At 42.6% G+C, this 17,643-nt stretch overlaps 1 protein-coding gene and 1 non-coding gene across 2 annotated transcripts in view; one reads left to right on the top strand and one right to left on the bottom strand.

Annotated features, from left to right (window-relative positions):
• lrp5 (low density lipoprotein receptor-related protein 5) overlaps positions 1–13,533 on the top strand; it is a 70,518-nt gene extending 56,985 nt beyond the window's left edge. The window contains exons 20-29 of the mRNA XM_074631573.1: positions 830–1,035; positions 1,214–1,404; positions 2,957–3,166; positions 3,314–3,439; positions 3,935–4,171; positions 5,634–5,744; positions 5,854–6,093; positions 6,691–6,833; positions 6,956–7,053; positions 8,655–13,533. Of these exons, the coding sequence (XP_074487674.1) occupies positions 830–1,035; positions 1,214–1,404; positions 2,957–3,166; positions 3,314–3,439; positions 3,935–4,171; positions 5,634–5,744; positions 5,854–6,093; positions 6,691–6,833; positions 6,956–7,053; positions 8,655–8,979 (1,887 nt within the window). The 3' untranslated portion in view covers positions 8,980–13,533. The remainder of the gene's footprint in view (positions 1–829; positions 1,036–1,213; positions 1,405–2,956; positions 3,167–3,313; positions 3,440–3,934; positions 4,172–5,633; positions 5,745–5,853; positions 6,094–6,690; positions 6,834–6,955; positions 7,054–8,654) is intronic.
• A 211-nt stretch (positions 13,534–13,744) lies between these two features.
• Positions 13,745–13,816, bottom strand: trnap-ugg (transfer RNA proline (anticodon UGG)). The gene has a single exon. It is a non-coding gene; the product is annotated as a tRNA-Pro (tRNA).
• Between the last annotated feature and the right edge of the window lie 3,827 nt (positions 13,817–17,643).

Here is a 17,643-nt window from a genome sequence, read left to right as displayed (position 1 = left end):
TGAAGGATGCAGCCACCAAAAGAAATTCCCTCAGAGGATCCAGTGTCTAATCATGTAGTGGATGAATAAAATGTCAACAATTCATAAGAAAATATTCGAAATTTAACGAATATCAATGAATTTGATGTAATTCAACGTTGCACTATTTTTAGAATTAATAAAATTGCTTCAATACAGTTATAAAAAGAAAAAATCATTCTGTACTTTTGTAAAATAAAATGCTCTAAATTCAGCTGTTAGTTTTGAATTCCTCAAGTTTTTGGATGACAGGTGACCCCTCCCCCAGGTTTCCCCTCAACCCGAGGCTTGTGCTCTCATTGGCTGTAGCTCCTCAACACATCAACACGTCACACATTAAGTGTCTCTTCTCCTCTCGTCTCCTCTCCTCTCCTCTCCCCTATTATAATAATAATAACAATGAAATATATACCGCAGCTGTATTGGTTTGATACTAAATGCCTGTAATTGTAGTGCCCCCAACGACCAAATGAACAGATGCAGACTCTTAATAACAGTATAAAAAACTGTAAAAGGCTCTTCTGAGGCCCAGTGACACAAGTTTCACTCCAACTTTACGTACTGTATAGTTGAGGAAAACCCTCTAACATCACATTGAATGAATTTGATGTATGCATAAATAAGTAAATAAGTAAATAAATAAACACATTGCAATATACTGTATATATTGGTCTTAATTTGCGCAGTGAGTAACCTCCATCCTATCAGAGGTGGACCGATGCAGATTGATAGAGAGAGCAGTACGTAAAACTTCACATGACTAAATTCAAAATGAGTCAAACGTTAAACCCATGACTGTTTGTGCCTCCAGTCGTCCATGATAGTGAGCAGCACTGTTCAGCCAGTGGACAACCAGCTCCATGACCTGAGCCTGGACCCCTATAGCCGCCATATTTACTGGACCTGTGAGACAACCAACAGCATCAATGTCCAGAGGATGGACGGACACACCGTCGGTGTGGTCCTGAAGGACGACACCGACAAGCCGCGGGCCATCGTGGTCAACGCCGAGAAAGGGTGAGCTCATTTTTATTAGCTCCACAAAACAAATGCTTGGTTCCACGAACTTCTGTTGTACTCATTAGTGACTGGAACTGTGTAACTGTGAACTTACTGGGGCATCTCTGTACACTGTGAGCAATTTCCTCTATAAATGTGTGTGTGTGTGTGTGTGTGTGTGTGTCCCCCTCTGCAGGTACATGTATTTCACCACAGTGCAGGAGCGCTCGGCTAAGATCGAAGGAGCAAGTCTGGACGGGACAGAGAGAGAGTCTCTGTTCACCACCGGTCTGATCAGACCAGTAGCTCTGGCTCTGGACAATAAACTGGGAAAACTGTTCTGGGTTGATGCCGACCTCAAACGCATCGAGAGCAGTGACCTGACAGGTGAGTTACCATAAACAGAAACAATTCAAATGAAACAAATTTAATAATTAGCATATTATTGCACATTTTAACCCTATGAACACCAATCAGTTTTTCACTGCAATATATAAGTCCTGCTATGGAAACAGCACAAGCATGGATAGAAGTGGGGAGAACTAAAGATATATATATATATTAATAATCCATATTTAAGCTGGCAAGATCTTACCAAGTGATTAATATAAAGGGAAGGTTTTGATTTATAACATAAAATTATTTAAATTTGTATTAAATGTTTCATTTAGTCTTATTCACAGTTTGTATATCACTCAAAGCAGTGCAGGTGGTATACCGAGGGGTAGTCATAAAAACCTTCCCTGCTGAGCTCCCACCTGTACACGATTTCAGTTCTTTTCAGATGATTAGTTAAACATAGCATATTAATTAATGTACATTTTAATGGCAGAATTAGTTTCATTCTGATTTTCATCATCAGTTCATCAGTCTTAGTGTGTGGTCTCCACCGCTCTCTGAGTCTTTGGGGAGAGACCAGACATCATGGCCTTTGACCCGTACTTCAATAAACAAGTTGAATGTCAGAATGGCTGCTGAGTTTTGTTGTTGTTTCTCCTCTGTGAGTATAACTAGGCCGGTAGTAAATTAAGAGCCTCAGAACTTAGTGGAGAGAGGGTTTCAAGAATTACATTATAACCGCATTATTATTTTCATCTTTCAGTATTCTTTGTCTTTCGATCATCGTCGGCTACATCTGCTTTGTGCTTATCTAGATCGTAATTCTTTAAAAAAGATCATTTAAAGCAGGGGTTCTCAACCTTTTGCAATTTAAGGCCCATTTCTGATTGTTAAAACATTTCCGAGGACCGTCTTCCCAAATATATGAGAAAAAAACACAACTTGACAAAAAAAGAGAAAAAAATAAACTGGGCTGTAGATATGTGTTATGCCACTGTCAGCTGTAATGACCAAAATAAATATTCTGCTTACCCTCAGTGGGACACTTGGGCTTGCTTCTGGGAAATAATGAGATGAAGTCGTGGTGGGATGGATGAGAGGCTGACACGCAGAGTAGCATTCAAAGTTGCTTTCAGTTTGGTAACTAACGTCAGTCAACTCGTCCAACTGTATGGCAAAGTATGGGCTTGCCTTTATTCCTTCCACAAGTTGGCATTCGATGTCATCACTCATGTCAACAATTCTTTTGCTCACGGTGTCATTTGAGAGTGGTGTTGACTGAAGTTTGGTTGCAGCGGCCTCCCCAAGAAACTCTCGGCACATATCCACAACGCTCGGCAAAATAAGCTCCTCTGCAATCGTAAAGGCTCTGGGTCTAGGTCCACTCTAGGTCTACTCTGCTAAATAATAATAAAAAAATAATCTAGTACCTCTGCCTCCGCGGCTCACTAGATGGCGATCTGAGGCCGCGGCCCACTGGAGAGAATGGCTGATTTAAAGGCCCCTTTTCAAAATAGTAGCTAACTAAGTAGCTTTTTCTGAATTGGTCAGTAATATATACTATTTTCATATTATTATGACATTGTTTCCCCTCCCTCAGGAGCAAATCGCATTGTCCTCCAGGATTCCAACATCCTCCAGCCGATGGGGCTGACAGTTCTTGGAGATCATCTGTACTGGATCGACAGGCAGCAGCAGATGATAGAGAGGGTGGACAAACTGTCCGGAGATGGACGCACACGCATACAAGGACGGATATCCTACCTGACCTCCATCCACGCTGTGGAAGAGATGGATCCGCAGGAGTTTGGTATGGACCTCTGCCTCCGGCTCTCAGCATTAGCTACTGCCGTATACACTCATTAGTTCATTGCAACGGCCTATATTAGTAGTAGGGCTCTGCTAAAGGTAGTGGTTTGGCGGCAAAGTGTGTGACAAATGTTTCCTCTCTCTCCAGCATCCCACCCTTGTTCCCGTGACAACGGGGGCTGTTCTCACATCTGCATCGCCAAGGGTGACGGCACTCCTCGCTGCTCCTGTCCCATGCACCTGGTGTTACTGCAGGACCTGCTGCACTGTGGAGGTGAACAACAAACCACACAACAACAGGATTATGGTGCATTCATGTCAATGTGTAGCGGGGGAAACACATTCGCTGCCAGGCATGAACTGACCTGCCTGCTTTGCTTTATCGTCGGTTTATAACTACATGGTGAAATAATAGAAGCAGCAGACAAGAAGAGATGCTGATTGTCTGTTTCATTAATCACTGTGCATGCTCGCCATGCTGGCTCCCACAGCTTGTGTTTACAGCCCAACCTACACTATTATCTTTAGACGAAAATGCTTATTAGTTTTAGTCACATAGTTATACAATATGACGAAAGTTTTCGGCGGGAAATTTCAGTCTGACTGTGCCAGGATGCTCCCACGCTGCCAGCTCTGATCTCTGTGGCTTCCTGAAATTCAGTGTTCACGCCTTTCATCTCACAGCTTCTTCTTCTTTGTCCCTTTTCTCCTCTTCCTCTCCTCCTCCCCACTGTGAACATATGCTGCCTCCTCACTCTCTCTGTGTCAGAGCCTCCCACCTGCTCCACAGAGCAGTTCACCTGCTCCACGGGGGAGATCGACTGTATTCCTATGGCCTGGCGTTGTGACGGCTTCCCCGAATGCGACGACAGCAGCGATGAGGAGAACTGTCCCGTCTGCTCGGCCTTCCAGTTTCAGTGTGATAAAGGAGGCTGCATTGATGCTCAACGGCGCTGCAATGGTGAACCTGACTGTGCCGATCACTCTGATGAGCAGGACTGTGAAAGTAGGTTCACGCGGAGACACACTGAAGCTGTGAATTTTAGCTCAGTTAACATGGAGCGTTTAGCTCCTACACTATCCACGAAGTGGATCTATGACTAATACATACTGTAGAAATAAAGGTCAGAATCAGCTCAGTGTTCCTGTACAGAATGACAGCAGATGGCTCTAAGAGGCAGCATCTTAATCCACACATCCAATCAATTACATAAAGAGATCTTGCCTGCAGTTTACATCACAATAGTGTGTTGAGCTCACAGGCTCTGGGTCTCCTAACGGCCTTTCACTTGTTTCTTCATATGTATGGGCTTACTTGCAGTGAGGACTGTGTAGGTGTGAAGAGTTCTTATCCATCAGGTTCATCAAAAAACGTCCACCATTACATCCCAAAAAGTGCACATACCTGATGAAATTCAACATCATACAAATGTATAAATTAGGGCTCCTCGCTTATGGCAAAAATCATAATCCCGATTATTTTGGTCAATATTGAGATCCCGATTATTTATTTCATGCATTTAGAAATAAAATCTACAGGGTCCGTGTTGGGTTGGGTTGCCGACATCGCCGCAGACCACGCACTGAGGACAGTCCTACGCGGTTTACTGTCGTGCCGGGGGCAGGGAGAGAGTGCGCAGTGAGCATTAAGTCCACTAAGACCACGGGAAGCAGCGAGGTCCGGGTGAGGGGTGCTGTAAAGCTCGCGGCCGGCCTTTCCATGCTGACCTTGAGCCGTCGCACCGTGGAGGAAATGCGCCCGGCGAGGTCCAGCCAGCCGTCCCTGACCCGCCAAGCGGGGCAAAAGCTCACCGCTGTAAAGGAAAGGCGTATGCTGGATTTATAACAACAAGAGCATCATTGTGAAACGGAATGCGACACGACGATCATTTTATCTCGATTATCTTTTATTATTATTCGTCGGAAGCAGAAAAATCGCCAAAAATAGATTTATGATAGGCTTAGCATTGATAGAGTACAGTTGTTACTGTGCTGTCAGTAGTAAGTAAAGTAGAAGTAACTTGAGGTCACACGGAGTACCGTATATATAGTTATATGAAGGGCCAGAGACTAAAAATGTCGCCTTATGTGCAACTTGTTTCATAATGTTTACATATTATTATACCCGTGTTGTTAAAAGTAAGCCCTCGTTTTGATTTATTTCTTGGCGAGCACTTATTTGTGCAAATGAAGACATGACCACATATTTAATCAAATGTACTAAGCATGTGTTTAATAGAACACCTTCAGCAACCTTCAAGCTGATCTTCACATGTGACAGTGGGAAAAGCACAGGTGTAAATAATCAAATGAATGCTGTCTCAGTTCTATTTAATTGCGGGGTATGTTGGGTAACTGTTGATCACATGAAACTGGAGGCTTTTCTTTGAACATGTTGCATTACAAGACCTTATCATTAGTTAGACAAGTGACAAGGATCTCCTCCTCTGTTTCCTGCTCCCCTCCAGCAATCTGCCCTCCTAACCAGTTCCGCTGTGGTGACAACCAGTGTATCACTAAGAAACAACAGTGTGATAACTACTCTGACTGTCCCGATGGATCAGATGAGCTCGCCTGTGGTAAAAAGCATTGAAATACTCACACAACACACTATATTGTAAGCACTCATGTATTGTTTCCGGTCGAGTACTTGTCCCCTGACTCTGCGTCCTTTGTTTGTGTTTCTAGAGTATGTGTCTCCTCCCTCCAGTGGCATCCCTAACACTGGCCCTAACACCATCGGTCCAGTCATCGCCATCATCCTGCTCGTCTTTGTGATCGGGGGAGCTTATTTTGTCTGCCAGCGTGTGGTGTGTCGACGCTACAAAGGCCCCAGTGGAACTTTTCCTCATGAGTACATCAGTGGTACGCCCCATGTGCCCCTTAACTTCATCGCCCCCAGCAGCTCGCAGCATGGCACCTTCCAAGGTAAGATCAGACGTTTTATAGTATCTGGAGGGAAGTAGGGAACAGTGAAAGAGCCTGGAGAGAGCCTGGAGAGAGAATTGAGAGAGAATGGAGAGAGAATGGAGAGAGCAGAAGAAGTGAAGCATCTTATACATGTTGCGTGTAAAAGTGTATACGGGTTAGATCAAACAGTTATGTTATTTTAGAGAAAATATGAAAATATCGAGATATTATTTACAAGCCATATTGCCCAGTCCTATGATATTAGTAAAATAGGGCAGGGCGATAAGGAGAAAATAAAATATCACTCTATTTTTGACCAAATACCTCAATATCGATGTTGTGGGGTTGACTATTGGTGCTTTTTTTTTTTTTTTTATTTAGACAGTGATATTTTTGATAAATATCCATCAGTAATGTGATATAATGACTAAGTGTGTAACGGAAAATTACAGAACAGCTAGAACAGACTGGTAAGTTCAGACGATAACATCACTTTACTGTAATACAGCCTTTAAAACCAGGAAAAGACAACACTTATTACCATATCTAAATCTGTGACGATATCTAGTCTCATATCACAATATCGAGTAGTAAAATATGAACTGCTGTGTGCAGGTATTTCCTGTGGGAAGTCCATGATGAGTTCAGTCAGCCTGATGGGCAGCAGCAGCAGTGGAGCTCCTCTCTATGACAGGAACCATGTGACTGGAGCCTCATCCAGCAGCTCATCGTCTACCAAGGGAGCCTTCTACCCTCAGGTCCGCGCACACACACACACACACACACACACACACACACACACACAAACACACACTGTGCACACTGTTTTTGTCGTTTCCTGTCCACAGTCAGATAACACCGGGGTATTTTCTGTTTGTAGATCCTGAACCCTCCTCCGTCCCCGGCTACCGACCGCTCTCTCTACAACACAGAGATCTTCTACTCCTCCAACAGTCCGTCCACCACCAGATCATACAGGTAACACACACTCACACACGGTTTCACACAGATCGTATCCATCTCACCATTTGACAAAGATGCAGCGGCATCAAGGGTTGCTCTGTTGTTATTTTACTGTTGGAGCTTTTACTCATTGCATTGCAAACCCATGCTGTTCAGTAGATTCTGCTCGATATCACATGTAAATGTGTTTAAAATCATGCACACACATGTAGAATATTTCCATTTGAGGGAATGGTGCACTGCAGTCATAAAAAAACAATGAAGAGCTGGAACAAGTTGATACAGAAGATATTACACTGTGTGACAGTGTGTAACAAGATGATTTTATCATTCTCAACAATACGTTAAAAGAAGTTAAATTAGCTTCTCCTCCAATCAGCAGTGTAAACGTGGTAAATGTAAATGAGTGTGCACATGGGCAACTTGAATTCATGGAGTGGTTGGGATAACCAGATCTTTCAAACTGAAATTCATTTTAGCCGATTGATGTGCTTACATGAGATCGTATTCAGACTATTAGTGTAGCATGGGAGGGCTCCAGAGGCCTGTACTACGAAGCAGGATTTGGCGTTAGCGAGGTAACTTCAGGGTTAACCCTTCAGGGTTTTCAGTCCTACGAAGGTGGTTCACTTCTTACCGGGGTAGATCGCCACTAAGAAGCACCGCCTACTGACCAATCAATGCTTAGTGCGCAGATTGTATTGTAATATTACACACATGTGAAGAAGTTTAAGTCATAATCCAGGCTAAAAACAAAGCAGTTTAAACTGACAAATGCAGGAAGGATGACTGGATTTATGCTGGGGGTGTTTACTGCTTTGAATTATATATTTATATTTATTTTTTTTACTTGGTCTTGAGTCCGTTTGACACCGCCGGAGATGGGGACGCAACTGAAAGAAGGATGAAATGGTCACACACGACGCATTGTTGTTAATGGGCATAATGAAGTGTAATCCATCCATCCATTACACTTTTAGAGCTATTTATATCTAAACAACTATATCTGACTTTTGAGTGTTCCGTTAAATTAATAAATCTGTTAATTTACGCATTCACACATCGGGAGTTTTTTCTTTTGCCAGCTGTCCTTCCTGCATTTGGCAGCTTCAACTGTGTTACTTTTAGTCTGATTAAGTGTTCATATTTGTCTAATATAGTTTACTCTTCCTTTGTAAAATGTGCCGCTCTGCTGGTCTGTCTGCTGACAGTAGACTTGTCCATGTCTGTGATTGGTCAGATGATGCAAACACCGCCCCGTTCATGTGAACACGCTCGTAGCCAGACTGAGAAACCCTGGGTTGATTTACCGAGTTGATAACCAGCGTCGTAGGACCGCTTAGCGGGATCTCGTTTGTTAGGGTTAGTGCAGCCAGATAACGAGGAGATACCCTGGGTATGTTGAACTCACTTCGTAGTACAGGCCTCAGGTGAACACCGCTACAGTTGTATCTTTGTGATAGCTACAGTAAAAAGAAAGGACTGGACTTCCTGGCCAGTCATCAGAGACATTAAGTACAGTCTGTGTGTCTTCACTGAGTAGTTTACAGAGCTCTCACCGAACGAATGAACCTGAACCCTGATCTAAACCAACTCTGTGTCTCCTCCCCCATCAGACCCTACCACCCAGTCCGCGGCGCCGCCCCACCCACTACTCCCTGCAGCACCGACGTCTGCGACAGCGACTACACCCCCCACCACCCGCCGGCTGGGCTGGCGTCATCGGCGGGCCGCTGGAAGGCCACGGGCCACGGCAGCCACGGCAAACACAACAAGTACTACATGGACCTTAACTCAGACTCGGACCCCTACCCTCCGCCCCCCACCCCCCGCTCCCAGTACCTGTCGGCCGAAGAAAGCTGCCCCCCGTCCCCTTCCACCGAGCGCTCCTACTTTCACTTGTGCCCTCCTCCTCCCTCACCTTGCACCGACTCCTCGTGACCCTCCAACGACCCCAGGAGCCCCGTGAGGAAGGATGTAGTCCACTCGCTACAAGAACTGGCCTCGTCTGGCCCACTTTACCAGGGAAAGAAGTCATGTGCCAACTTCCAGCCCTGACCGGCTCACACGTGCTGCTTTATATCAGCTGGTTAGGCTCAAGTGCCTTGCTCAAAGGTCCCTACAAACCCACATTGGTCATTTCATCATTCCAGTCATCTTGGAGCTCTCAGGGTGACCAGCATCTGATCAGTTCTACGTCTGTCTTCCGTGTGTCTCGCTCTAACATTCACTCGCTCATAAAGGCACAAAAAGGAGATGATGAGTGAATACAGCTAGCAGCTCCCTCTCAAATGTTCATTCCATCAGAAGAAGAAAACTTCCTTTGCTGGGCCACCTCTTGATCCCAAAATGTCAAGACGTCCATCTGTCCAAATATACAGTGAGCCCAACTCCTGGCCCGACGCTGCTGCTGCTGCTGCTGCTGCCCTCCTCTGAACTCGTCAGCATTGAACTCACCCACTGGGAGAGTTCCCAGTAGGCACTGGTGTCTGAAAAAGTCACACCATTTGTCTTCTCCTTCCTCACAGCGTCCTTGTTGGCAGACCAGCGGCGGGACTGTATATAGTGTTAAAATAATATGAACAAAAATAAATCAGAGAGGAATTATTTTACTATTTTATTCACGCTGGCTGATCCACAGCTCCACACAGAACAAAGGACAGATAGAGGAGTGGATGTATGCATGAGTGAATGATAGATGAGTGAATGATGGATGGGTGGATGTATGCATGAGTGAATAATGGATGGATGGATGATGGATGAGTGAATGATGGATGGATGGATGAGTGGATGATGGATGGATGATGGATGAGTGAATGATGGATGAGTGGATGATGGATGGATGAATGATGGATGAGAGAATGATGGATGGATGATGGATGGGTGGATGATGAATGAGTGAATGATGAATGAGAGCATGATGGATGGGTGAATGATGGATGGATGGGTGGATGATGGATGGTTGAATGATGGATGGGTGAATGATGGATGAGTGAATGATGGATGGGTGAATGATGGACGGGTGAATGATGGATGTGTGAATGATGGATGGGTGAATGATGGATGGGTGAATGATGGACGGGTGAATGATGGATGTGTGAATGATGGATGAGGGAATGATGGATGGATGAATGATGGATGAGTGAATGATGGATGAGTGAATGATGAATGAGGGAATGATGAATGAGTGAATGATGGATGAGTGAATGGGTGAATGATGGGACAGCTACATACATGAGCACATGTGAATGTTTGTCTTGATGTAGGGAATAAGGTAAAATCGTAGTATGAATGAATGAATGAATGAGTGGATGGATGGAATAGGGCCAAGATCAGAGTGTGAAATCTTTTCTACATTTCAAATAGTGAATTCCTTCTAGTTGAACGTGGGCAGAGCTTTCCCCAATCAACCAAGAGACAAAGAGACTAATCTGCCAACAGTCCCTCCTTTATCCCATGAAATCACCACGTGTGACTACAACATACCAAATGAATATCAACATGTAAAGCTATTGTACATATGTGTAATGAAGTCAATGATTGAGTTGAGAGAAGTGAATGCTTTTCATTGTGAATCTGAGAACCTCTTCCGTCACATTTTCTTTACCCTCATCGTCCCGTTTACCAAAAGTCTGTTTGCTGCTATTGTGTACATACCATATCAGTTACTATGACTTATAATTACACAGAAAGCCCCAAAATTACCACTCTCATACTGACAGTAGATCATGAAGCTATTTTACAGTTAATAACAAATTATTCTTATAGCAACTTTTGTTATTCGTATTTCTGTTTTGTGTGTGTAGATCATTCTGTATTGTGTCTGTTGATTGTTTGGTTTGAAGGAGTCTTTTTTGGAAATAGAAAAGTGAAAGAGTTCCAGCTGAGACATTTTACTCCGAGCTGTTCCGGGAATCAACTGTGAAGGTCTCAGTATGCTTCAGATGCTTCTTCCCCATCTCGCTCTACTAGAGCTCTGTCTTTTGTGTTTTTGTGGTCTCGACATGCCCGCTTCCACACCTCTACGCACCTGGCCAATCACATAAGCAGGCTTGAAAAGGGCTTTTAGACACCATTAGACAGTCTGACAAGCACTTGATTTGAAGCTTACTGAGGCCTTGAGTTGTGCAGTTGCTCACCTCCAGTATAGTGAACCTGAGTTTGAATGCTTTCCCTCTTAAGAAACCTCCCCACTGCAAACCCCAAAGTCAAAGGTTTGACTCACACGATTAACACTTTTTGACCCGTCTTGGATCTTTGCCACATCCTAATGTCTTTTTAAATATCAAGTTCAGGTGTTGAGTACAAGGGAATGTCACAATGTCACATTATTGTTTGGTCTTTCTCAAAGTGGGGTCCTAACCCCTAAATAATCATATCATTTTTTTTTTTACAAAAGGCTTCATAGTTCAACAAATAATATATATATTTTTTTAAATCCACAGTTTAATCAGTCAGTCACCAGCAAAACGTTGGTATTGTATGTTTCTGCAAACCATGGATACGTTGAATGTGGATGTTTTTGCATTCAGTCAGAGCAAGTGATGGAGTCTATCGTACGGTTATTGAAAGTTACGTGGTATAATAATAACAAGTATAAAGAGCACAAAAGTCCTCCAAGGGTGGGCGGGCTGGTTGATGGGTCAAACAAACACAGGACTGTCACCCAGGAGACCGCAGTTCAGGGTCCCATTTGGAACCAGAAGTAAACGTTGACTTTACGGTTTTTACGAAACATTACGTAAAACTGTTATTATTTATTTACACTAGTTGTGTTGTTACGTTATTATTTTAACACAAACCATGATCTTTTTTCTAACCTTAACCAAGTAGCTTTGTTGCCTAAACCCAACCAATCATTTCACAACATTAACCACGTGGCACTCTCTGTTTCTTAAAGCGTGATATGAGGCTGATATGAAATGTTTTGTTTTTTTGTTCAGAAATGTCAACATTGAACGTATCCCGGGGTTTGCAGAAACGTACTGGCAACATTTTTTTTCTGGCGACTGGGTTACTATAATAGTTCATAGATTATGTTCTAATCTAACAAAACTATAACTCTTAGAATCCGCACATATGTTTAATATGTCTCATATCTCTGTTATACATTTCTGTTGTGTTGTTCTTTCACATTACTAAGACTATAGAAGTGTAAAAAATAGGCTACGTCAAATTATTCCAAGGGACATATGTGAGCTGAAAAAAGATTGAGAACCTCTAGAGGACACAATTAATTGATTTTCCCTGGGTAAAAAAGCACTGCTGTTGCCATAACAACTATACTACTAACTTCAAGTGGTTTTATTGTAGTCAGTAAGTTAGTCTTTACCATGTCAACTCTTGGGACACACTTTACATTTGGTCCTACCACCATGATGGCTTTAAGAACATCAGCATCATCTGCATGTTCTGTCCAAAACGTTTTTTTATCATGGGGTGTAGGCTACTGAACATCACAGCATCTAGGGGGGCGCTATGGGGGCATTAGGTTTTCAGTATAAGCGTTGTTGCAGCATATTTTCCTTGTTATTTCCCCACCTCTGAGGCCTGCTCAGTGATTCTCATCATGCACTGTCGTGGTCCAGCTTTGGGCTTTGTACCTTATTATATTCAGCCGGCTATGTGTGGAGACAAACTGGGTTTACAGGGTTTATCCAGCACTTATTATTATTATTATATTATAATATTATCAACACAGGACTTAGCAACACAAAGTCTGATAACATTTTATGCACTTACAAAAAGACAAAGGTCTTATTATTCCAGGAAATAAATGAAGAAGAATTGCTTGGGCTTTTCACCTGGGCTGTAGACTTACTGTATAGCCGTTTAAATCAACCTCAGGTCATGCTCACCAAAGTTGGAAGATGGTTAACAGTCTGCCACGTCATCAAAAGAGAACACCAGGCTTCCTCTAAGCTGGCTTTGCTGCCATCTTTGTATTACAGTAATGTGTGTGCCCACAGGAACCTCTTATGTCATTTAATAGTGTGAAAGCTTCAGACTGGGACACTTCTGTCATCTGTGAGTGTGTTCTAATCCTCCAAGCACCAAGCAGAGGTGACTGTAGACATGAATTCACAAGTGTGTGTCTCCCAGAACAGTTCGTGTTGGCCATTGTGCCTCGAAGAGCCGAGTTAGAGAACACACTTTCCTGATAGAAAAAACTCAGGCAGCACTTTGAGAGGTGGGGAACTGTTAGAACTGGCAGCAGTGAGCTTGTTGTTGTTGCCTGATTAATACATCTCCTGCCGGCTGGAGATGGATTAATCCAGACAACACGGCTGAAGGCGAGTCTATATGTGTCAGTGGGAACTCTGAGCAGCACAACTCTTTTATATTAAGGGCTGTAGGCCCCCCGCCTCAAACCACTGTCAATAAAACTCCTTAAAACCTGTATTTGTTGTCTCAGTTAAAAATGCTTTGTGTAATGTACACTTGTGACATTTTTGTATCAAAAGCATTTTTATATAATAAAGGTTCTATTTTAAGGAATTTCGTTGTGTTTGTGTTAGCTCTGAGTTAATTAAGATAGATGCAACATTTTTTAACACTGATTATAACCACACACTGTGATCCTTTATTTGATTGGGACTGAAGTGACCCCCGGCTCGTGAATTGTGGGTTATTATCTACAAAGTAGTGTTTTGTTGTGTCATTGCATCTGTAAATAAATAAAGCAATAGACCTTCAAGGAAAAGTTGGGCTCGTCCGGGATTTGAACCCGGGACCTCTCGCACCCAAAGCGAGAATCATACCCCTAGACCAACGAGCCACCGTGTGTGAGGAGCGGATAGGCAGGTATTTATAAGTCTGTATCTACTGTTGTCTGTCATGTAGTGTGAGGCTGACATCTACTGGCATAACAAGTAATTACACTGTTATGGATTTTAACTCATGATTTTTGCCATTCTGGTGCGTAGCATATTGGTCGCAGCTCTTCATTGCACTGCATCTGTGAATTGTACATGGAATTATATATCTATATCTATATGCTATAGATATATATATATATATATATATATATATATATATATGTGTGTGTAGGCCAAATAAAACTTTTTACCTGATGATGGTGCATGACGAAAGTCAGAGGATCACCAACGTTATTATAATTCATCTACAGGGGAACAGGAATATAGCAAATTTCATGACAATGCATCTAATAGTTGAACTGACCGACAGACTGACATTACCACCCATAGAGCTAAAGGGTCTGTGCTTGTTGCTCGTTGTATAAGTTTATCTAAGAGAGAAAGTTTAAACTACTTCTTAACTCACACATGATGCTTACATAGTAGGCTACACATTATCAAAAAGTGACATCAGCAAAGTCCAACTGAAGTGTCAGACTCATCTCTTTGAATATTGATCTCAGGTGCTCTTCCACCTATTTCAGGTCATACCTCATCTGTTTGACCTTTGCCCTCTGTGCTGTCTGCTGCTCCCTCATCACCTCTGATTCCGTCTCATCAGTGATTTGTTTACTTCTCAGACGATTAACAGGGTGGTGGCAGCTCCAAATTCCATATCCGTCTCTGTCCGAGCAGCGCTCGAACATCGTTCCAAATTAGTCGGCACTGAGTTTAAAAGTGAGACTGAAAAAGTAACAGATATAAAAAAGATTTTTTTCATACATAACATATTTTCTGGCACGGTCGTGACATTTAACGTCACACACCAGAAAAAAAACAGAAAGGCATACTCATCTACTGGCAATGGGAAAGGAATCTATCACCTATTTTAGCAGGTTTTCCCACGCTTAAAATACCTGCATATATGCTCTACTTTGGGTGGAAAAAGGGTACCAGCCAGCCATTAGAAATTATGGGCAGAGGGACAGACTTTCCAAATCATCCACCCCGACTGCAGGTCGTCTAGTTTCATATGATACCATTATCTTCACTCCAGCATTAAAACTGAGCCCACTTCAGTGGATTGTATTTGCTAGTCTGCCTTCATCTGTCATACCTGGTGCTTCTTCACACTAAAAAAAAAAAAGTGCTAAAAAAGGTCATAGTATTATATGTCGAAGAAAATTATTATATAATATGTCGAAAAAAATCATAGTATAGTATGTCGAAAAAAGTGATTAAAAAGTCATAGTAATTAATGTCGAAAAAGTGATTGTATAACATTTCGAAAACAGTCATAGTATATAGTATGTCGAAATAAGTGATAAAATGTCATAATATAGTATGTTGCAAAAAGTGATGAAAAAGTCACAGTATAGTATGTTGAAAAAAAGTCATAGTCTAGTATGTATAGTATGTATAGTATGGGATTTCCCAGTTCCATCCTCCTGGTTTCCAGCAGTAGTAATGATGCCCTCAGGCAACAGCTCTCTGTGTCTGTGAACCAGCTCCATACAAAGACAAACAGAGGCCTATTAGCTTTCTATGGTTCAGTTCAGTCTAATGCGTCTGCCATTGTCATCACATTTGATGCTGTTAACATGATCTGGCTATCTTCTATACATACAAACTAGTGTGATGTTGTGTAGTATTAACTGTATAAGCAACATATTGTAATGTTCAGGTTTGTCGGCCATGTGTTTAGTTTCATTCATTGCACTATTTTGGTATTTTGGAAATGCACTATTTCCTCTAATTTGAGTAACTTTGATCTAAAACTCCAGCGGCCATTGGTAAGAATCACTCTAGGCCTATAACAATGATTAATGAAAGTTAAAATGTAAAAAAATAGCTATTATTCATTTCTATATCATTTTTTGTCAAAGCCACAGGGAGCCACTGGAGAGGGTAATGTGAGTATACAGTGATATTTGTATGTGATGTTTGATGTATATAATTCTTTGTGAATTGTGTGTTGGACCTTAGGAAGACTAGCTGGCGTCATGGCGTCAGCTAATGGGGATCCTAATATACTAATAAACTAGTGTGTGAGTACTGGTCAGATTGTTAGCGTGGTTGTAGGAGGGTTTCTTCTCCCAAGAATCTCCTAATACATGCAAATAAAAAAACAAAGGCATGGTCCTTTACTACTCCAGGGTAACCGAATTAAACTCAATTTGAAGTTTACAGGTGAGCATGAGGAACGGATTCAAGGAAACCCGCCAAGCTCAGGATAAAATAATGGGAGCAAACTTGTCCAGGTGAAGTGGGAAACTTTCCAGCGAAGGTCTGTCCAGCTGGCAGACAGGTGCTGAGGGCTGAACAGAGGCAGGGAAGAGGTGGAGACCAGCACTACAACTTCTACAACTTTTTTGTTTTTTCTTTCTCTCTATTCTCTCTGTGTGCTCGCCGCTCTGTAATTACACCAGCTGCCTGGAACCTGTGGGTCTTTCTTCTCTTTCTCTCTCGGCCTCCCCGTCACCTCTGTTTTATCTCCCGCTCTTCACCGGAAATTCTTTTAATGTTCCCTCTCTCCTCCCTCAACGCTGTTCCCCCCCCACCCCCCAAAAAAAAGGTGTAGCACCTGCCAAGTGACCACATCTATGGGCCTACACTGAGTTAGACTGCAGCTGGACTTGAATATGTGATATCTTCAATGTGTGCGCTCAGTGTATATCAGTACTAGCTCTCAGAAACCCAATTTTGAAAATTCCTTCTCAGATTTCTTCTCCACCCCTTCTTTTATTTGGCTGCTACAAATATTGTTTTTGGCACATTTTACATGTCTATTGATAAAGGAAACTGACTGCAGTTACTTTCAAATGGGACCATACTGGGGACCAGTTGATGCAGCATATTTCATTGCACCACTGCAATGAATCGAGACAAGACTACACGCTCACGATGAAAATGACTGAGTCAATCAGATTTCAACAAAAACGAGGAGCAAATTGGGAGGGGCCGATCATATCCCCCCTCAATATTGAAAATATTAGATTGGCCCAGTCTGACAGGCAGCGCTCCTCTCTGTGCTGTCAGCCTGCAGTTTTTGGTTACTTTTTATTATAACCTCCACCAAGGTCGAAGGCCTAGGAAGGAGGTTATGTTTTCACCGACGTTGGTTTGTTGGTTTGTTAGTCTGTTAGCAGGATTACTCCAAAAGTCTGCGATGGATTTCAATGAAATTTTTTGGAGGGGTGGGGTGTGGCACAATGAACAACCCATTATATTTTGGTGGCGATCTGGATCATGATCTGGCTTCAGGAATTTTTTTAAGGATTCCGATCAGCCTGAGCATTAAGACCTCTGGGTATAACACATGCACAGTGCAACTGATGACTCGTTGATGACGCATGACCCCGCCTCTTTCCTTCAGAGAGAGAGAGCAGGGGGGGGGGTGGAGGAGGGGGACCTGTAGATTCGTCGTTTTTCACATTAAACTCATGAGATTACTTATGAGTTCGACCAAAGCACACTTAGTGATTGTTGGAAAGAGCAACGACGAAGATTTAGGTTAGTTTTATTTTGTTTCTGTCCAGTTTGAATGAAGTGTTTTACGATGGTCCGCTACGTACAGCTGATCTCAACATGAACAAAATCCCACTGAGTGCCATTCTAGTTATAATATTATTGTTATTTTGCTCATGATGAATAGTTGGCCACCCTAGCCAAGGTGACGCCCTTAGTAATTGCCTATAGTTTGCCTATAGCCTGTGGACATGCCGGCCCTGTTGGTACAGTATAGAGT

The sequence above is a fragment of the Sebastes fasciatus genome, chromosome 4 (genome assembly GCF_043250625.1).
Source record: "Sebastes fasciatus isolate fSebFas1 chromosome 4, fSebFas1.pri, whole genome shotgun sequence".
Lineage (NCBI taxonomy): Eukaryota > Metazoa > Chordata > Actinopteri > Perciformes > Sebastidae > Sebastes > Sebastes fasciatus.
Note: the sequence above shows the minus strand (reverse complement) of the source record. Positions and strands in the feature narration are given on the sequence as shown.